We start from the raw sequence: 23,030 nt of genomic DNA on the forward strand, positions 1-23,030 counted from the left end.
TATATTCTCCCCATGACTGCATGGGTTTCCTCCAGGTGCTCCAGCTTCCTCCCACAGTCCAATGATGTACATTTAGGGTTAGTAAGTTTTGGGAATGCTACGTTGACACAGGAAATGTGATGACACTTGCAGGGTGCCCCCATAATCCTTGCTAATTTGATTTGGTACAAGTGACACAAATCACAGTGTGTTTCGATGTACATGTGACAAATAAAGCAAATCTTTCATTTAATGACTCTTCTTTGTCCTAAGAATGTTCTGCTTTCCTATTCTTTCTAACAAGCAAGTAACCTCACGTTGTACTCCAACTGGCAAATCTTGTTGAACCTGTCTACATACCTTTGCAGACTTCGTCCGCCCTCCTCACAGCTAACTTTTCTGCCCACTGCTGCAGTGTCAGCAAATCTAGTTATATAATGGATGATAGAGAGTGTAAAATCAAAGTCTCGGTTTCTCCTGGCAGGTTTCTAGTACCAAGTGTCATAGGGTCCAAATAAGTAATGGGCATTCAGGACAACAACAAGAGGAAAATATTCCACTCAGTGAGTCATAGATCTTTGTAAATTTCCACCCAGGATAGCTTTGGAGATGCAGCCACTGGGTATATTCAAGACAGAGGAGGTAGTGAGGGCAGAGATTCTCATTACATTTATTTATTTTATGTATTTAGGGATTTAAATTCCTCAGCGTTATCATTTCAGAGGACCTGTCCTGGCCCCAGCAAACAAGTGCAATTACAAAGAAAGTACAGCAGCAGCTTTTCTTTTTTAGAAGTTTTGTGAAGATTTGGCATGACATCTAAAACTTCGACTAACTTCTATAGATATGTGGTGGAGAGTATATTGACTGGCTGCATCACAGCCTGGTATGGAAACACCAATGCCCTTGAATGGAAAATCCTATAAGAAGTCGTTGATATGGCTCAGCCCGTCATAGGTAAAGCCCTCCCCACCACCACTGAGCACATCTACATGGAGTGTTATCACAAAAAACAGCATCCATCATCAGGGACCTCCACCACCCAGAATATGCTCTCTTCTCGCTGCTGCCATCAGAAGGTGGCACAGGAGCCTCGGGACTCATAGCACAAAACTGTTCAGGAACAGTTATTACCCCTCAGCCATCAGACTCTTGAACCAAATGGGGATACTCAACTTCACTTAACCCAGCACTGAAATGTTCCCACAACCTATGGACTGACTCACTTTCAAGAAATCTTCATCTCATGTTTTCAGTATTTCATACTTATTTATTAATGTGATTTCTTTATTTTTGTATTTACACAGTTTGCTGTCTTTTGCACACTGGTTGAATGCCCAAGTTGGTGCAGTCTTTCATTGATTCTGTTATGGTTATTATTCTATCAAGGGTTTACTGAGTATGGCCACAAGAAAATGAATCTCAGGGTTGTGTATGATGACATATATGTACTTTGATAATAAATTTACTTTGAACTTTGATACACAGCATAGTAACAGGGTCCTCCAGCCCAATGAACCCATGTCACCCAATTACATCCATGTACTAATAACCCGTATGTCTTTGGAATGTGGGAAGAGACCAGAGCACAGAGAGGAAATGCATGTGGTAATTTGCAGAACATACAAACACCTTGCAGACAGTAGTGGGAATTGAAACTGGGTCGCTATGATGCAATAGTGCTATGCTAACCACCATACTACTGTGCCACCCCAGGGAGTATCCAGATGAATTTAAAAATGAATCACCAAGACACAGAGGTTATGGATGAAGTGCAGGTAAATGGGATTAGTATATACTTGGATACCTGGTGGCTGGCATACAAGTGATGGGCTGAAGGGCCTACTTTTGTGCTATATGACTCCATGAATTTTTCAGATATTAAGGGAATTGAGTTAGTGTAGGAATAGGAAGCTGATGTAAAAAGGAATACAAGCCATTATCTGATTAAATGGAAGAGCAGGCACAAGAGACAAAATGATCTACAACTGCTCCTTTCTCTTATGTTATTTTGTAGCCCACTTCATCATGCAGTCTTTCTGTAACATCTAGTTATTTCCTGGGTATCCTTGGCAGAACTGCAGGTGCATCGGAAGCTCCCATAGTTCCTCAAATGATCCCCAAGAAATGAGGGTTGAAGTCAAGGCATTCACTTCCTAAACATTCTCTTGTCTGTCTGTTGCTGCAAACCCAGACTATTAACTGATTTAGGAGGTTGAAAAGTCAACATGAGTTGGAAGAGTAGAGGGGCCATGTTGGTTTGGAGGGTTGGAAGATGTGAAGGAGATAAGATCATTAGAGGGATTAGTAAGTGTATATGGCCAAGGAACCAATGTAAATCAATAATACCCACAGTGTACGGAATATCATGAATGGATAGAATAAGGTGATTGCATTTGTAATTCATTTACATTTTAGTAAACTGAAAAGCAAAGCAAAATAAAATGTGCACAGTGAACTATGAGTGCAACTGGTTGGAGTTTATTGATTGTGCCTCACTTTGACCAGCACATGAAGAAAGCAGTTGATCACTACATGAAACTGGGGGAAAATACCTTTTTAGCTGATCGTGTTTTGTAATTCATTTATTTGAGATAAATGAATTACAGGCAAAGCTAACATTTATTGCCCACTATTCATTGCCATGGAGAAGGCATTGGCAAGTCAGCTTTTTGAACTACTGGAAGGATTTAGAGTCCAGGATTTTCAAGTCGGGACATTGTGTGCCTTGGAGGAAAACCTACGGGTAGTGGTGTTCCTTTATACATATTGCCCTTGTCCTTCTTGATGGTGGAGATCACAGACTCAGTAGATACTGGTCAAGTAATGGCCATAGTAGGTGAAATAAAGATATAAGGTACCACTCAAATGGATTGCTTTCTTCTGAATGGTATTGAGCTTCATAAGTAATGTAGAGAGTGCACTCCTTTAGAAAAGTGGACAGAATTCCCTCAGGCTCCTGCTGATTGATGGAGCAGCTGAAGATGGCTGGTTCTCGGACAATGACCCGATGATCTCCTGCAGCAAAGCACTGGGGCTAAGATGATGGGCCTTACTGCCATCAGTGAATTAAGCCACAATTGACCACACATGCAAATGTTGCTTGGGAAAAAAAAAAATTCTGATGAATTTACCAGAGGACCACATGCTGTTGTTTTGCTTGGAATTGCAATACTGGGTACGGAAACTTCAAAATGATCCAAGAGCCAAGGGAAACAGGTCTTTTTGATTCACCCTGCTAGGCCGTTTATAACTTATACACATGAGTAACATTTCTCCCAGTCACCCTTGAAAGAAAACATACAGCTTTGTCAGTCTTTCCTCAGGAATGGACACCCCTCTCACTTACAAATGGTATGCCAGATAGATTATTTATAACTCTGAATCACCTTCACTATGATTGGTGCTTCCAAGGAGATATAACGAAGCAAAAAGAGTCAAAAAGAGAACAGGATTCTCTTCAGCATCTAGAGTTAGTAAAGTGTTTAAAGGTAAAGATTAGCTTTATTTGACACATATACATCTAAACGTCTATTACAATGCATCATTTGCATCAAATGAAATCAGCCAAGATGGTGCTGGTCAGCCTGTAAGTGTCATCATGCTTCCAGCATCAACGTAGCATGTCCACTACTCACTAACCTTAACAATGAGTCTTTGGAATGTGACAGGAAACCTGAGAAGCTGAAGGAAACCCATCCGGTCACCGGGAGAAAGCACAACCTCCTTGCAGACAGCAGTGCAAATGTACAGCTAGCACTGTAAAGCATTGCACTAACTGTTACGCTACCATGCCATATTGTGGATTAGAATCATATCCTCTTCTTTATATCTATACACTGAAACACATAACTATGCGTGTACGTGTGCTTGTTGTGGTGGTGGGATAGGGGGAGTGAACAGTGAAAGTAGCATTAGCAGGAGCATGATGAACGGAAAGAATTTCTATTCTGTAATTTCCATGTCTATACGACAAGATTTATTTCCACGTGTTGAAAAAGGGAATACAATATCAGTAATCTGGTACCCAACTGAAATTTGATTGACTCCAGTTATAATCATAGGCCTAAGAACTCCACTGGGCTACAGTCTTGGCAGTTACAGTTTGCAGCCTTCGCGTCATAATTCTACAAAACTCATACCACAATGTCTGTCAGTACAGTTACATACATTTGGAACCATTATATTCATGAAGCTTTTCACTTCATTGTATAACGCCGAATTACATATTTGATAAGTACAGTAATAAAAAGTAATGAACATGTTCTGTAGCATAATGTACTATGCACATGCCGAAATATAATGTAATGTACATGTTCTGTAATGTAATGTAACCTAATGTACTGTGAAATTGTAATATCAATCAGTTTCAAATACATTGATGTCAGGTTAGATGTAGAATAAAGTTCCTCCTATTCCACTGCAATCGTATCTCTCTCATCACTTTGACCATTGCACCTGTGCGAATATTTCTGCTTCCCTAAGATGCCATCCTCATGGCCTCTCTGAGTGAAAATGATGATTAAGTGCAAATTAGTGTTGAGTTATAAACCATTTCGTGCTGCAGGTTAAGACTTGCCAACCCCTTTTCACTTACAGCTGGCAAGGAAAGAAGGCTTTCAACCCAGTAATGTGGGTTGGATACAGCATCTCAAAACATTTGACTGTTCAGTGTCAGAGGAATGCTAAATGATTCTTCCGAGCTGATTCTGGAAAGTGTACAATATGGCAGTGGTTTCTGAAAGCTATTTTGCCTCCACTCCAAAAAATAATGATCAGTTCTCAATAATCTATGTACAGTTGACTCCAATGGATGCAAAATAATAATGGATATAATAAATGATCTCAAAATATAGAAAGCTACTGATTAATTATCACTATAATCTCATCTATTTAACAAGTTCTTGGAGTTCTTCCCATAGACAACAAGAGGCCCATGTGTTGCTAATATCCAGGCAGAATCAGGAAATTATTTATTTTGAGAGTGGTGACAAGCAGAAGATATTCTGCATGCATGGGTTCTTAAAGACACTCAATTTGGTTTCTAAAATAAGGTTACACTATACCAACTTTGCTGAATTAGTTCCACGTCTGTGGGTCTTTACATCCTGGAAATGATAAATTTCTCTGAACTTTATTATGGCCACATGACTGGAATGGGCTGATTTCTATAAAATGCTACACAATACATAATAAGACCGAGTCCAGTGGGAGTAGCATTAATATAAAGAATTGATTGTCTTCTCATAGGCAGAGGGTTATTATCTACGATAATGGGTATGCAAACAGAATAACAGAGGAGTGATGTGATGTGTCAGGACCATTGTTCTTTGCAATTTTTACAAAGAATGTAGATGAGGGTGATGAGAGACGATGGGCATTTGCTGGCTGCCGCAGTTGCTTATGTTGTTAAAGTGGCTTCTGGTCAAAATTCATTGCCTATGAGGGGATTTAGGATGGCCAAAGAATGTCAAGTGTGCTACATTAATAACATCTTGTGTGTGGAACTTGAGAAATAGATCAAAGATGGGAGAGCTGAAATAATCAAGGGTTAATTAGAAATTATACACCCCCAAGAAAGCCCTTACAGTATCCTATGTTATTGACAGACTTTCTATTAATGCATTTAAACAAATTATCTTTTTAAAATAATGTTAATCTTAATCGTAATCTCAGGTTATCAAGAAGGCAAATGGAATATTGGCTTTCATTACTGGAGGGTTTGCATTTGAGAGCGGGTGGTACTGCACAGGGTACTGGTGAGACATGCAGTTCTGGTCTCCTCAATTGAGGAAAGATATACTAGTTTTGGAGGTGGTGCAGAGAAGGTTCACTGAGTTGATTCTGGAGGTGAGGGTGTTTGCCCATGAGGAGAGATTGAGTCGCCCGGGACTATACTTGCTGGAATTCAGAAGAATGAGAGGGACTACTTTACAGAATCATATAAAATTGTGAAAGAGCAATAAGGTAGAGGCAGGAAGTTGTTTCCACTGGGAAGTGGAACTAAGGGACTCAGCCTCAAATTCAGGGTAATAGATTAAGGACAGATAATGAGAAGAAACTGCTTTCCCAAGGGAGTAGTAAATCTGTGGAATTCTCAGGAAACAATAGTTACCTCATTAAATATAGTTAATCCACAGTTAGATAGATTATTGCATAGCAATGGAATTAAGGGTTATTTGGAAAAGGGACATAGGCAGAACTGAGTCCATGGCCAGATCAGCCATGATCTTATTGAATGGTGGAGCAGGCTCAATAAGACAAATGGTCTACTAGTCCTGTTTCTTATGTTCATATGCTTTAATTAAATAGATATTTTCTGACAGGCATGATTTCTAAAATTGCATGACACTGTATTAACCTGTTATAAAAATTGCTTCACCTTTCTTTTTTATATATATATATATTTGCATTATTGATAGAATAATAAAAACCTTGCAACTTTGAAGCAACACTAAACATCCAGCGTAGATCTGGGGTCTGGGCCTGGAAGAAGTCTGGTGAGACCTTCAGCAGGAGATAATCGCACATGGATTTAGTTTGATTACCAAGGGGAATCTGATCCACCAAGATGTCAAATTAGGTTTTAAAATGCCTGATAGAGGTCCCTTGGATCCATTGAACATTCTGTAAACCTACTTGACATTAATTTAAATGCTTGGTTAATCAAGACATGTTTTCCAAACATACATGTTTTAACTGCTGGGTGATGGATACCATGCATGTAACTTGGCACCTGAGCATAAATCTCTCTTCAGGACATTGAAACAGGAGTTTTGACCAAACAATGTATAGGTTAGACTGCATTGAACCATTACTAGTTTGAGATAGTTAGCTGTGAGTAAAATGCAGCATTAGTTCTTACATAATGCAATAAAAGATATTGGGCTGTTCTGATTCAGTGCAGCTGTTTTTTAATAGGTACATAATAAATAAAATTTATACCTTGCACCAGATTGCCCAGGCAATAGAGACATGTTTGGTTGGACAGTTTCATTGCATACGTGGATTTAAGGTAGCCCATTGGATGTCCAGATTTTAACAATTTATGTCTCTAGTAGACAGAATTTGTTGATCAATTTAAAGACTATATTCTCAAACTGTCAAACCTCAATGTAAACACAAGTATCCTTTGAAACAAATCTGAACAATTATGTTATTGGCTCATATTCAGAAACAGCAGCCAATTCTTGAGCTAAATGGCAAATATATCACTTAGTGTCATTCTGCTCTCTACAACAATCGATGAGTTTAAACACCAGAACTATCCATTAGCAAACTTCACACCAGTCATTTCACACAAATTACTGGTTAGTGTTTGATACAGTATAACATTCCTGTCTCCTGCAAAATAGAAGATAAGGAATTCTCCGATTATTAATTTCATTTAACCCAAACAAATTAGCAAGAAAATACAAAACAAAACAAGTGAACCAAGTTTTTTTTAAAAAAAATGCAACACTACAAGGGACACAGTACAGCAGAGCCTTTAACTCATCTGTAATAGATGTTCATTCCAATCCCAAACCAGCGTGAGTGACTCGGTGCACGTGCACTCCGTTAGCAGCCACAACACCGATAATCTGTGTGTAAATCTTATCAGCTTGCCTACTTCTATGATAGTTCACTATAACACACACACACACACACACACACACCTTGTCTACAAGTGTGTCAATGTACCCCTGTAAATTCTTCAGTGCTGTGACCCTGATAAGAATAATTTTTAAAAAGTGAGGGTACCATACCATAAGTTGCTTTGAGTGAGCTTTTCCAGCTCTTGTTCCATATGGTCCTGTAGTTCACTTGGACGGAGCAGTACCTGACAGATGGGGCATATTGGAGCTTGAGTATCGTACAGAGTTGCCTTCTTCTTGCCTGATTTAAAGAAAAACGTAAGAATTATTATAAAAGTACTATATTAATAATCCTTCATTGAAAAATTAAGTGTTTCTCAGTTTGTCGTCCTTGAGAAAATAATTGCCAGACCAGTTTACTTGCTGAGCGTATTATCGCACATAAGCTATCATTATATAAACAGTCCATTATTCTAACTTTTTATAAAGAATAGCATCTGTACATGGATCAGTATCTTTCTATTGTTCCTAGTTAGTTTTTAATCTGTAAATTAATATAACCATCTGTAATGAATATCTTGGTTTAGATTTTCTTCATTATCCCAAATCTATGAATGTCAAGGCATCAAGCAGGCTACCGTCACGAAGTAGGCATAAGCCATCCTGGTATGATGGCAAAGTCTCTGGCACAGCAATGCCTGCACCTCAAATCACTTGTGCCTGACAAAAATCTCCCTTCCTAACCAAAACAAAAGATGTTAAATATCTGGGGCTGCTATTGATCTTTTATTCTTTTCCCATTTTTTTCTGGCCAAGTTGCAACAATTTTGTGACTTGAGGTATAGCACTAAGTTCCCACTCACCAACAAGAAACCTGCTCTCCTTGCAAAATGGCCTCTGAGAGGATTCTGTGAGATTGAGGGACTAAATAAAAATGCTTCCACTTAAATGGCACAATTTGCCACCAATAAGTATCAAAGTACATTGCTACCAATGAAGTGCACTTGTTCATTATGTAATTGCAAAAAGTTAATTTAGGTAATCTGATGTGTTGTTGGGAGAGTTGATCAGGATAGTGGGGATAGCTTCATCGCTCTTCTTTAAAGTAGTATCACAACATATTGCACTCACTTGACAAAGAAGACCACAAAGCATAAAATTTCAATCAAGGGATTGCATCTAGAACGGCTCAGCACTCCTTTAATTTTGCACTGAAGTGCTGGTCAATCCAGACTTAAACACATGGCCTCTAGTTCAAAGGCAACTACCAACTGGTTGGCATAACTCTTGTGGAAAGACCAGAGCCCAGGTCTATGTTTTTAACTTCCCATGATGAGGCAACAAGAGATTTTGCAGAAAGATCATGAGTAGAGATGATAAATTATAACTGGCACTAGCTTCTCAATAACATTCCACAGAAAATATACTCTGCAATCAGCAGATTCAGACAAAAGTGTCCAGCGACAAAGTGTGACAAAACAGCACTGATGGCAATTACACATGAACTTTCAGTGTACCTTTTCAGATTTATCTATTGAAAAAGGCACAGATCCGCAGTAATTAACTAAATTTCATTTTGGTACCATTTGATTTGGTGCTACATAAAATGAAATAAGGTAACATGGACAGAAGGCTGGCTGCAACAGAGAGTAGGGATAAATATTTCCTTTTCTTGTCAACAAGATGTAATGAGTGGTGTTGCAAGGGGGGGGTCAGTGCCTTTGGGCTATAACTTTTTTTTAAAAATAAATAACGCTAATAACTTGGATAAAAACACCAAAGGTATATTTGCTAGATATGCTGATGATGCAAAGACGGGAGGAAGTAAATTGTGAAGAGAAGAAAAGGAGGCTACAAAGAAAATAGACAGTAGAAAAAAATCAGCCAAGGGTCAGAAGATCTGAAATTGTCCATTTTGGCAAAAACATTGAAAAAAGTAATGTATTATCTAAACGATGAGAGAGAGTGCAGGGCGCTGAGGTATTGAGGGATCTGGGTGTCCAGGAGTGTGCTTCAATAAAGTTCAGGAATCAGGTACAACTATGAGGAAAATTAACAGAATGTTATTGTTACTTATCGGGGAATGAATACAAATATAGGGAGGATACTCTTTATTGGTGCAGGACATTAATAAAACCACATCTGTATTATTATGTCAAACATTGGTCTACTTATTTTGTGAAGGATGTAAAGGCAATGGAGGCAGTTTAGTAAAAATTCACTTGATTTATCCCAGAAGGAGAGAACTGTCTTATGAAGAAAAATTTGACAAATCAAATTTGTATCTGCCAGAGTGGAAGGAAGTGAGGAAAATCGACAACTTTGGGCTACTAATGAAATCTCATGGAGAAAATGCAAAGCAGTAGCAAGTGTTTGGCTCCTCAGAAACCTGGAAGATTTTGAGAGACTGATGCACCATCAATAACTCTTGGAGATGGGAGGCGAACGATAGGCTTTTATTAGCAGCAAAAGTGACCACAACATCTTGGAGACTGAGGGAGGAGCAGTGCCTCCAATCGCCTTTATACGGGGGTCTGTGGGAGGAGCTACAGGAGCAGTCAGCAGAGGGGCGTGTCCAAACAGGTATACACATAGTTTACCACAGAGACACATCACAAAATCTGTTTGAGAAGATAGCTAAGGCAGTCAAAGACACAAATCAAGCTCCTGGAAACAACTGCCAGCTGGCAAATTTATTTATTGATTTATTTATTGAGATGCAGTGCAAAATAGGCCTTTCCATCCCTTCTCAGCAACTGCTCAGCAACCCCCAGATTTAATCCTAGCCTAACCATGGGGTCAATTTACAATGATCAATTAATCTACCAACCAGTACATCTTTGGACTGTGAGAGGAAACCCACACAGTCACAGGGAGAACATACAAGCCCCTTACAGGCAGCAGTGTGAATTGAACCTGGGTCACCGGTACTGTAAAGCATTGTGCTAACCACAATACCACCGCTAAACTTCTCAGTCATTTTAGATACTACTCACTGCATCCTTACTACTTTCTGATAATCTCTATTAACTCACATTCCACTTCTCTTCATCCAACAATATATTCTGATTTACAAGATGCAGATGCACTTTGTACTTTCAACTAACCTCAACACACTCTTTACGTGCTGCTTTCTCCTGTCTAATAATTATGACCCGCAATTTGATCAGGTAAGTAGAAGATCAAGAAAAGTATGATAATGATGCTCTCATGCTCTTTTGATTTAACACGCCCAGATCAAACTCAGATACAATGCAGAATCATTTAGAGCTTTGCCAAAAGGTGGGACCGTCCCGTGGTGAATCTCCAGAAACATCTTGATTAAGGATATTGTAAGATGTATATTAGACATCTCTCTGTTCTGGGATTTTGGGATGCAGAATTAATGAATAGGTGCATTGGCAGGCAGTCAGAAGAGCTATTATTGTCCTCCCTTATGTACCAGTGGATGGGAAATTGTGAGGCATTGCTGGGAAACAATGGGTATTGCAGAAATCTGCAAATCCAGCTCATACACATAAAATTTAGGCCTTGGCCAGAGGCCTCAATAGCCAATGGCAACGCAGTTTCCTCACAGAGGAGATGTCAGAGGCAGGGTTTTTTTATGCAGAGTGTTGGAAGCCTGAAACATACTGCCTGTGGCGAGGGTAGAAGCCGATACAATGAAGACTTTGAAAGGACTCAGTTATGTAGGTGGATATAAGAAAATGGAAGGTTATGGTCTATGTAGGAAGGAAGGGCTAGTTAGATTGATCATGGTGTAGCCATAGTGCTGCATTGTTCTATGTTCTGCGTTCAATGTCTGAACTTGCGATGTGTCTGGATCTATTGACATAGCTCACTGAGAATGATCTCACTAAAGATTGATTGCCTTGTGCTCTGCTACACACTGAGACTCTGTCAGAATGCCTCATGCCTGAATAGAGTAACAGAAATGGCTTCCTCTGAGACCCCCTTCTTTCCCTTCTGTTTCTTCCTCTTCTAGCAGCATGTTCTGGTCTGTGTGTCCACAGTTCGATCATGCAGTCATACCGTACACCAGGAACAAGGAACCCATCTTTGGAAACAATTGGTTTGTTCTGGAGCCTTAGAGTCAAAGTTAAATACCCCTGTATCTGGAATATCATTCCCCATAGACATTAGTGAGTTCAATAACATGTAGAAGGAGCTATCAATTATAGAATTATGGGAACACCCAGTTGAAATCAATCTGTTTATGATCCCTTTAAACCGTACATTTGGGGCTTTCTTCCTCAACCTGAATATATTTGCAGCTGTGCCGAGTTAAAAAAGCGCATAAGCTGGAACGTTTAGCTTCAATTTGGCAGCACTGACATCAAATCAACATTGCATGCTAATTGACATCATGATCTACTTACTTTGAGCACTTTCAGCTGGTGTTATCCATGCACACGTTAAGTCATTACCAACACAACAGCTGGTGTGACAAACATCATAAATATGCTTACACGCATCACTCTCCCAAATAGAATATATTCGTCACATGTGGCGCCCAAAGCAAAGACGTTATGGAGCTCAATTTTGCCTCTACATCCTATGAGTGGAATCTCAAAAGTACAAAGCTGATCAGGGTCATCAAAATGATTAGTTACTGCAATTGCCAGATATATCAGAAACTCATAAAGTCATGTAGCATTTGGAATGAGGGAAGGTCTTATCAATTTGCAAAACAAATTCTCAAACTGCCTTTTGCTGCAGCTGCAAGATCATGTTCCAATGCCCTGTTCCTAATTCCAAATGACACCATTTCAAAGCAATTTACCTCAGCTCAGCAGTACAACTGATTGAATTATGTTTGCTGATTTTAACTAGAATCTCTGTGTTGCAATCCTGGTTATCCTATTCTTCTGACTGAGAAAGGCACATAGATCTGACAGACTTCTGTTAGGTTGTGCAGGAAGCAAAGGAAGTCAAAGTCAGAAAAAAGAATGGCATCAATTTCAAGAGGCAAGTTTCCTCCCAGCACACACAGGATTGCATGACATAAAGGAATCTAAAAGCTTCTTTTATGTGTCGAACCAGCTGAAGGAGGATGCCTAATAGATGAGCTAACATCACAACAGAAGAAATAAAGTGCCAAACAACAAAGATCTGCATCTAAGTTGACTGTCACATTGTAATAAATCTATTCTATGATGTTTAGCCAATGAGCTTTCAGAAGTTTATTCTAATAGTTCCCAAATTTTGAAATCTAACTTTCTTTATCTAACAAATCACCAATTATCAATGGTTGCATGTTTTCTCTTTTACTGACACAATCAGTAAAATTGGGATTAGTTGAGTAGGAATGTTGGAGAATACGGTTCTTTCGAATTTTATTTAAAAGGAGAGGGGAAGGAAAATATAGCCTGATCACGATTCTATCTCTTTTTCACCCATTGAAAACATAAGACACTACCAACGAATTTGCAGACAATAATGATAAGTTTGCTGTGATAAAAATAACTGACAATATTTACAGTCAAAAACCATTTCCTCTAATCTTTAAAGAAAAGATTAGAGGGAAATGAAAACAGATCTCAGCCAGAAATTACTTTGGGTTCTATTTTTGTCCCCAGACCTTGCACAAACAATGCAAATTGCTGTGACTGTCTCCCAAAAAAAGCACACTTGCTTCCAGCAGGGAAATCCTGTTACAGCCATGCACCGGCACAAACAGATGTCATGTAAACAGCTGCCTCCACCCTTGGCCTCATCCCCTGCCTCTAGCTGTACTGTATTAAAGACTCATTTATTAATAGGTCAGCAATTAACAAGCTAAGCATCCTGACACCTACTGAACACATGGCAAGCACTTATGTTCACTGCAGTTTGGCTGAACACTGGCGTTTATTGACAAAAGATTTCTCCTAATCACCACATACGCAAATAAAATTAAATAAAAATCTTTGTCCTTCCAGAGACAGGCTTTGGTTTAGCGTTGCTTTCGAATTGTTCCGAACCACAATTTAGGCCAGTTCAGTGATTAATAGGAACATGATCAGAAATATATGAGAGGAGAGCAGCTGGAGAACTGTTCAATATGATAAACAGGGATACAGATTCATTTCTGAGATTTTCCACATGGCAAGTTCCTGAGCCTGGCCATTGCATCCAAGTAAAGGCACTGAGCAGAAGCCAGATGCTTCCCATAAGTGGGAAGGAGGGAAAATCAGAAAGTGAGTCAACATAAGCCTTGTGCCAAGAATAGCAACGTCAGCTCTGAGAAGTGGTTGACTGCCACTTTAGCCAATAGAATATTCTGTGGTATGGGGAGGTGTGATGGCGAGGGGAAAAATCAAATGTCTTAAATAAAATTCCTAACAACAGGCATAAAATTCAACAATTACTTTTTGGTAACTTAGACAAATGTTTGATTTAATTTAAACCCCTGATTCAGTATCCAATTCAACTAATTCAGGCTAAAAATGCTTTATTAGATTTCATTACAATTTTTTTCAGATATTGGAAGAGTGGAGTTCCACAGGGGCTGTGGAGGCTACGTAAACTGGATATACTTAAAGCAAAGGTTGAACAGTTCTTGATTAGTAGGGGCATCAAAAGTTATGGGGAAAAGGCAGGAGAGTTTGAAGGAGAATAAATCAGCCATGATGGAATGGCAGAGCAGACTCAATGGGCTGAATGCCCTAATTCTGGTTCTGTATCCTATGGTCTTATTAATTTGAATTATACATTTCATAAACTGGAAGATAACCTTCACCGTTCCAGCATTGGATTATAGCAATTACCACTGATAAAACCAATGGGATAAACCCTCAACAAAATTAAAGTTTACAAATCTTCTTTTGAAAGATAAAATATGTAATATCTCTTCAAACACTCTACTCAAAAGAGAAGGAAATCAATCGATTCCCTTCAGTCTGAGGCAGCCTTTACTGTCTGCTTGATGCTTCACGTTTGGGGCAGTAGACTTCGGTGAGACATAACATAGATTGGGAGACTGCTTCGCTGAGCACATACGCTCCATCCACCAATAAAAGTGGGACCTCCTGGTGGAATCTCCTTCCCATTCCTTTTCTGACATGGCAGTCCATAGCCTCAGTATTGCCACGATGAGGCCACACTCGGGATGGAGGAGGAACACCTTAGATTCCGTCTGGGTAGCCTTCAATCTGATGGCATGATCATCGATTTCTCTAACTTCAGGTAATTGCCACCACCACCCCACCACCATTCCCCATTTCTATTTCCCCCTCTCACCTTATCTCCTTACTTATTCACTACCTCTCTCTGGTGCTCTTCCCCCTTCCCTTTCTTCCAAGGCTTTATATCCTCTCCTATCAGATTCCCCTTTCTCTTGCCAGTTATATCATTCACCAATCAACTTCTGAGCTTTTTACTTCACCCCTCCCCCTCCCAGTTTCACCTATCACCTACTATCTTGTATTTCTTCCTCCCCTCCCCCCACCTCCTTACTCTGACTTCTCATCTCTTTCTTTCCAGAAATGACAAAGGGTCTTGGGCTGTTAATGGTGACTGTATACTGTTTTCTATGGATGCTGCCTGGCCTGCTGAGTTCTTTCAGCATTTTGTGTGCTACTTTGATTTCCAACATCTGCTGGTTTTTTATTGTTTGAAAATTTTTAACTTAATTTTACTTAATAAATTTTTGAAATATTTATCTTTGGCAGGAGCAACAACACCGTCCCTGGCTCAACAGGGAAACTTTGGAGCTAGCGGGGCCAAAGCATTTATCCTGAATGTTCACTGTCCACACTTTCTTCCTTCTACAAACTCCTGATTGATTTATCATGCCAAGCAACCGACTTTGTGAAACTCAGACCTACTCAAACCCTTTCCACTGACATAGCCAATCCCCGGCATTTTTACTTCCACCAGTTTTGATTTGAATGCAGAACTGAGTCCCAGAAGTTAAAAAGGTCTCATTTCATTCCAAGAAATCCTTAAAGGATTCCCTTCAACTCTTTAGCCTTCACCCCCCCCCATCACCACCACAGTCTATATAAGATATCTGCCATAACCTATCATTTCTAATTCAGGTTTCCAGTTTTATCAGCTGGCCTGAATGTAGAATGGGTCATCAAGAATGAGTGAATCATTATTCAGATAGATATGTTTGTTATTTACTTATCTTCTGGGTGGAAATGTAGCTCATTTATCAAATACCAGGTGCCACTTTATTGACTGCAGAGGGAGATAACTGTAGTAAGCTCAATGTGATTTAGAGGCTGCAATTATCCTTACAAAGAATCCTATGCGGAAGAAACTGCACTGGGTTAATTGAGGAGGTGGAGGAGGGGTTTGATGGTGAGATAACTGCTGCATTGCCCATCAACCATGAATAATAAAGGGACATAAAACCTTAGGTTTTGTACTTGGCATATTCTCAATTAATTACTCGTCCATACTGCCATCAGGTGTGCTGGAATCGGGATACTATCCTTTCGTGAGGATAGGAAAGGATTCTGTTCTTTAGAACAGAAGTTTGGGCTTCTACATGGATCTACTGATATTTGATACGGCAAATTAAAATCACTCACCTGTAACATAAGCTACAAAACTATAGGACGACAAAGCCCTTAGAACCAGAGCTCAGTGTCTAAGGGAAGAGCAGAGACAAAAGGGGGGACATTGGCAGCTATGTGTATTGTAGAGTCATAGAGACTACAGTACAAAAACAGGTCCTTCAGCCCATCAAGTCCATACTGAACATTTATTCTGCCTAGTCACATGAACCTGGAATACAGTCTCTCATACCCCCCACATCCATGTACGTATCCAAATCTATCTTAAGTGCTGAAATCGAACCTGCATCCACCACTCACACAGGCAGCTTGTTCCACACTCACCATCCTCTCAGTGAAGAGGTTCCCCCTCAGTTTCCCTTTAAATTATATGTCTCAAAATATTTGAAAATGTCAAGTCCTCTCTGTAAATTGGGAAATGTCTATCAAGAGAACTGTGGTATTCTCCTAATATTCTTGCTTACTGTCAGTTTTCCATAACTGGCAAGTTGATGCATTACTTCAGAGACCTTACATTGCCTTTTTGTCTGAATGATTTTGAAAGAGGAAGACCATGTTTTTTTATGTTCACACATGGCAGCTGAATTTATAATTCACATTTTTGTATGGATAACCACAAATCAATCAAGTCTGCTATGATAAATAATCATTGATTAGTCTACCATGATCTCTGCCAAGCTTGTGATGTGAATAAACCAAAATTCAGAAAATCATATTCTCTTTTGTCTGCAATCACTAGGAAATCAGCTTGAATGGAGGAGAGGAGACTCTGCAGGCATCACCATGGAGGCGTTATTTTCATTCATTCTTACTGTACTCGGTGAAAAAGGGTTAAGTCTATTTCTGGACATTTAATCAAACATGCAAATATCCCTGCACAAAAACTATTTAATCCTTAATGCCCATTCCCAGCACAAACACTTGTATCTTTTTTTTCATGAAACTGAAAAGGCAATATTTTGTTCCAAAGTTTTATTCCATGTTTTAAATCCTGGAAAATTCTCACTCAAATGATTGATGATCAATCCTTAGTTAATCTGAAAAAAATAATTTCCTCAGTTGTCAACAGTATATTTAACCATTCTCTTACATTTTCTCTCCTTCCCCTTCCTTTCCCTATACTGGTGCTTTGGAATTGTTCGAGGGTATTGAGGACAGCACATTACAATGAATTGCACAGGTCTGCTTAATGGAAATGGTCAATGCAATTGCTCCTGAGCAAGTCAGATGGATAAAGGAGAAGACAAGCTGGCACTTCAAGGTAATGATTTAAATCAAGTTTCTTTAAAATTCAACAGCAAATCGCAAAGTTCAGGCATAGATTGTTTCCAATTCTTTAATGCATCCTGAGTAAAATCCGAAACAGATTATTCAGCATTTGATCATTGAGTTGCCAACATTAGTACAATGGGCTAAAACGGGCAATTTCTGCTCTGAGAATAACATTATCTGGGATGATTCCATGGTGTTGAATCTACAAATATCATTTTCACAGAAGAATAAACTATGGGGAGACATTGCAATGCATTATACAAATATAAATTTGATATAGTAGCACAGAAAATGTAGAAAGATTGATCCATGAATCAAAAATAAATTAAAAGAAACTTGCTTTAAAACTAAGGTGAGTTGAGTGATGTTATTGACATGTGGGTTATATCAGTACCTCACTGATGTATAACTCAGAAACCTTTATTATAATGATTTCTTTCCTGTCCACTGGCTCACTTTTCACTTCTTTTTCTTTTTCTTTTATTTTGCAGTTCTCTGAACACATATCTGATATTCATAGCCACTTCGGCATCTTCAACGAATTCCCCCAAAACACATTCTTTCAGCCATGGAGAAAGAGACCCAGTCCACACCTCAGTCCTATGACAATGGAGGCTTCCAAAATGACCATAAGACATAGAAACAGAATCAGCCTGCTCAGCCCATTGAGTCTGCTCCTCCATTCCATGGCTCAAGCAATCAGCTTCATCATCTTCTCCTTCCTCTCCACCATCCCATTCCTGATTGATCCATAAATACTATATTGTTATTCCTTTTATTTATTTTTTATTAACCTATTTTGTATTACACTGTAATGCTGTCACAAGACAACAAATTTCATGACATCTGTCAGTGATAATAAACCTGATTCTGATTCTGACCCTCTCTCTGTCTTAACTTGCTCTCATCTTTGTTATGCATTGTGTCACCAGAAAGTAATCGAGAGAATAACACAGGAGCTGGGGATACGTTTATGCGAAATTTTCTTTTAGGGAGGCACTCACATATGATGTGTTGGCGTAATGGCATTTAACAATCTCATACTTCTTACATATAACCCATAACGAATTGTGTAAACAAAGAATGCTTACTCCTCTATGTAAGCAATAAACTCCCTCAATATAGAAGGCATCTTAACTCTAATATGTAATGTATTGCCTCTCTAGTCATATATATGTATAAATACAGTATATATACACACACAGTATACTATGTAATATAACCACTATATAGACATCCACAGCATAGTAAATTTTAAATTGTCCCATTCAGGCCTGAAGATTTAATTGCTGTGAAGGATTTCATATTCTTGTGGGATAACATTACTCTGCTTGGCAGGGGAGACTTGTGGATGTGAAACAGTCTCAGGTTCTGGGGGCTCCTCTGTGGTGGTTGTAGAAGTTGACTCTGGGACTGCATGAAGTAGTTCTGGCAGCTTTGGATGCCTTTGTTCTGGACATTGGCATTCTGAATGGTGCATGACAAGCTGCTCAATCTGCTGAGCTATCCTAGCCACCAGAGAAAGTATTCATTGTGACCACGCCTAGATAACTGGCATGTAACTCCACCAACAATTTAGCTCTCAACTTAACTGGTACAACAACTCTCAATTTTCACATAAGTCAAGGGTAAGTTCATCCCAGCACTGGTAAAAATGGGGAAGTGGAAATTCTGGGGTACATTCCAGCCATTTTGGGTTGCCATCTAGACTTGAGAAAGTGTGGGGTCTTTTCTAGTTTCCCTTTAGATAGTCTCTGCTGTAAAGGGGAGATTTTCTATTTGCATTAGGGAGAATACATCGAGAAGTGTTCTCTTTTGTACATTTTTCAGGTATTTCCTTTGCTGAGTGTAAATGGAGACAATCCATCAGCACTTCCGTAATTAGTTGTCCTCTTGAAATCAAACTTGTAATTGCATCCTCCAAGGAACAGAGCCCATCTCTGCATTTGTGCTGCTGCTGTTAGTAGAACACCCTTCTGTGGATTGAAAATGGACACTCATGGTTGATGATCAGTAAAGAGGGTAAGCACTCTCCCATACAAGTACTGGATGACACCTCAAACCAGACTCAAGGTCTCTCTAGCAATCGGAGCATAATTTTCCTCTGCGGCAGTAAGGGAATGTGATGCAAAGGGTGTTCATTTCAATCACTCATACCATGTGACATGACTACACCAATACCATAGGCGAGGTGTCACAGGCAAGCTTCACTGGACTATATGGATCATAATGTGTGAGTACAGTGTCTGACGTTACCTTTTGAAAAACTACTTCACACTGCTTTGTCTATTGGCATTTCTTCCCGATCTGTAGTAATGAGTTCATGGAGTGGAGCACAGTAGATAGGTTTGGCAAGAACCTGTTATGGTAATTGACAAATCCTAAAAAGGACTGCAATTGTAACACATCCTTTGGCCTTAGTAAGAATTCCTTCAGCCTCCATGCGATCTAGCTCACTGACTACTTTATCACAGATGGTATAAGGAAACAGATGGGCTTTGTGGCATTTTCATTTAACACTATTTTACTCTTGTTATGTTTTTTGAGTTTTGCAATGCCATCCTTGAACACAGCTGTGGCATCACCTAGTACCTTTCAGAATTCATTTTCAGTTGACCCTACTACAGTAAATGTGGCATATAATTGGTGGATGGATCTCCAATCAAGTAGTGTCTCAGCCGATCGCAGCCCCACAATGCTGACACTCCTGTTTTTACCACATACAAACCTAATGTGGCTTGTTGTTTGTTGGATTTCACTGTTATGAGTGTCATTCCCACAGGAGTTAACTTTTCTCCTATTTATGTTCTTAGTTAGATACCTGCAGGCTTCCGTTCAGTATCTTTGAAATGCTCTCAAAACTCATTTTGTGGAATGACTGAAACAGTCAAGCAAGTGCACAATTTCCTTTTAATTAATTTGCCGTCCACTTCTGGTATAAGCCATATTGTTTGTCTCTTGTTAGTTTTCACAATATAAATCGCAAGGCTACACAGTCCTGTGTCTCTCTCTCATCATTATCAGATTTTTCATCAACAGCATGCAGATTAGTGCTACTTTTGAAACTGCAACTTGATATTTTTTCTTTTTTCTCTTCCGTGTGCAGTCCATTTATTTTTGCCTCACCGACATGCTCTTTGTATGTATCCTGTTTGTTGCATTTTCTGCGATTCACCTTTAAACATGATTTGGTCTGCTGTTTGTGAGTCCCGACCGCAACAGTAACACAAGCTGTCTGTCCAGGCAGGTTTTTGTTTAGATGTAACGCACACAAAATGCTGGAGGACCTCTGCAGGCCAGGCAGCATCTATGGAAAAGAGTACAATCGCTGTTTCGGATTCAACCCCCGCAGCAGGGTAGGAGGAAGAATATGAGGAAGTAGATTTAAAAGGTGGATGGAGGGAAGGGATAAACACAGGGCAATAGGTGAAACCGGGAGGGAGAGGGGTGAAGTAAAGAGCTGGAAGGTTGATTGGTGAAAGAGATACGGGGCTGGAGAAGGGGGAAAATAATCCGAGAGGACAGAAAGGTAAAGGGGGAGAAGCTCCAGAAGGAAGCAGGCAAAGAGATAAGCTGACAGAGGAAAAAGGGGATGGGGAATGGTGAAAGGGTGGGGCAATATCAGAAGCTTGAAAAATCAATGTTTATGCTATCAGGCTGGATGCCACCCAGACAGAATATAAGGTGTTGTTCCTCCAACCTGAGCGTGGCTTCATCATGACAGTAGAGGAGGCCATGGATAGAAGTATCAGAATGAGAAAGGGAAATGGAATTTAAATGGTTGGCAACTGGGAGATCCTGCTTCTTCTGGTGAAAAATGTTACAATTTTGTTCACGCTCACTTTCATTCCAAACTGTAACTCCATTGTATCGCTGGACATTGTTTCCAATTATTTCAACTGCTCTTTTAAACGTGAATTGTACTTCTGTTAGGTGCCATTTTTGAATGCTTTCTTGTAAGATTTTGCAAACTAAATGATCTCTCAGTGCATCATGAAGCCCACCACTAAACTGACAATGCTCAGACAATTTATTCAATTCAGCCAGGTAAGCTGAAATGGACTCCCCTTCCTTTTGAACCCACTTATGAAACCCAAAGCCTCTGCAATTAACAATGGTTTCAGTTCTAAATATTCCCGCATTACAGTCATGATATCAGCAAAACTCATTTCGGCTGGTTTGGTTGGAGCAATTAAACATCCAAGTAAACTGTATGCTTCTTTGCCAATTGCACTCAGTAACATTGGCACTCGCTTTACATTGCCTATTTCATTTGTTTTAAAAAACTGTTCAATTCATTCAGTATACATAATCCAGTTATCTATTGTGCAATTGAACATATCTGTCTTTCAGATGTAGCCAGCCATTTCTGCTTCTTTAAACTTATTATTACTATCACCCAGTACTTATTGTTTATGAACCTTTGGTCATTCTTGTTGCTTGTTAATTTTGTCTGTTTACTGCCTCTTTTTAAACTCAGCTGTCTCTCCACCACCAGAGAAGCACAAGCTGCACTCTTTTTTTTGATTCAAATGTCTCTCTTTCCCCCTTCTGAAGGAAGACATGTTGCACTTCTTTATAAACTCATTCCGCTCGCTGCACTTCACTAGGTACTGTAGGTAGTCATCCCAAGTTTGTTTTAAAACTTCCTCATCACTAACTGTTATGTTTTGTAACTCCTGAAACTAATCGAAAGAAAAACAAAGGAGCTGGGGATAATTGTGTACTGAATTTCATTTTAACAAGGCATCATATATGATGTGGTGGCGTAATGACATATGCTACTCATGTACTTCTTACATTTGACCCATAATGAACTAAATAAACAAAGAATGCTTAATCGGACAATATATTTAAAATATTACTCAAATATTACATAAGTATTCAACATATTACAATCTTGTATACTTGATCTTTTATAACATATTCTTCCGCTATGCTGAGAATTAGATCGGCTCTGCTTTCTGCTCTCACTCGGAACTTTATTCACTCTGAATCTAATTTCCTCCCAAGTTTCACCAGTGCTGACCTCTTGTTAGCATTTTTCTAAACTTTTCTCTTTATCTCTATGGTGAACTGCATTATCTATTACAAGTTGCCGAAGCCCACAACCACTCAAATTAATTTCTTATAAACTTATTCTGCACTCACTTTCAGTGGGACTGGCACATCAGTGTGGCGTAGTGCAGCATGGGTCTTCCCTTCAAAATTGCCTGTCTGAACCTACAGAAAGGCTTTGGCAACTGGCAATGCCTCACCTGTTGCTCACCAGCCCTCATTTTGTGAGAGCCATGGAGCCTTTGTGAATGCCTTTGGCCAATGACGAACATTTAAAATCACCTGAGCAGAACAATGTTACAAAATTAAAAACTATTTTCTTTCTTTTATATACTCAAATAGATAAAAGCACATATACATTGGAAATCAAGTAAAAAACACTCAAACTTAATTAAATCAAACAAAATCTCTCTTTACTTTTCACCTGGCAGCAAAATCCTCTCTCACATTTAAATGGATGATTGTCTTTTTCTTCTACTGGGTTTAACCTGGGCATGCTCAGAAGTCAAACAATACACCTTAGATCTGAAGAGCTATGAGTGGAAGTTAGCTCTTCTAATAATAGACTCTATGAGGAGACGACTGGAGCAATGCAGAGGCAACAGGTTAGAAGTAACAACTACCACTTTACATCCTT

At 39.3% G+C, this 23,030-nt stretch overlaps 1 protein-coding gene across 7 annotated transcripts in view; it reads right to left on the reverse strand.

Annotated features, from left to right (window-relative positions):
- The window catches only part of rnf220a (ring finger protein 220a), a 467,383-nt gene that overhangs the window by 200,092 nt on the left and 244,261 nt on the right, over window positions 1-23,030 (reverse strand). For 6 of the 7 annotated variants that reach the window (XM_059984135.1, XM_059984137.1, XM_059984131.1 and 3 more), the window contains exon 3: window positions 7,728-7,857. The exons of the other annotated variant lie outside the window; for it this stretch is intronic. In XM_059984135.1, the coding sequence (XP_059840118.1) occupies window positions 7,728-7,857 (130 nt within the window). The remainder of the gene's footprint in view (window positions 1-7,727; window positions 7,858-23,030) is intronic. 7 annotated transcript variants of the gene reach the window in all.

Source organism: Hypanus sabinus, chromosome 11 (genome assembly GCF_030144855.1).
Source record: "Hypanus sabinus isolate sHypSab1 chromosome 11, sHypSab1.hap1, whole genome shotgun sequence".
In the NCBI taxonomy this organism is placed as follows: domain Eukaryota; kingdom Metazoa; phylum Chordata; class Chondrichthyes; order Myliobatiformes; family Dasyatidae; genus Hypanus; species Hypanus sabinus.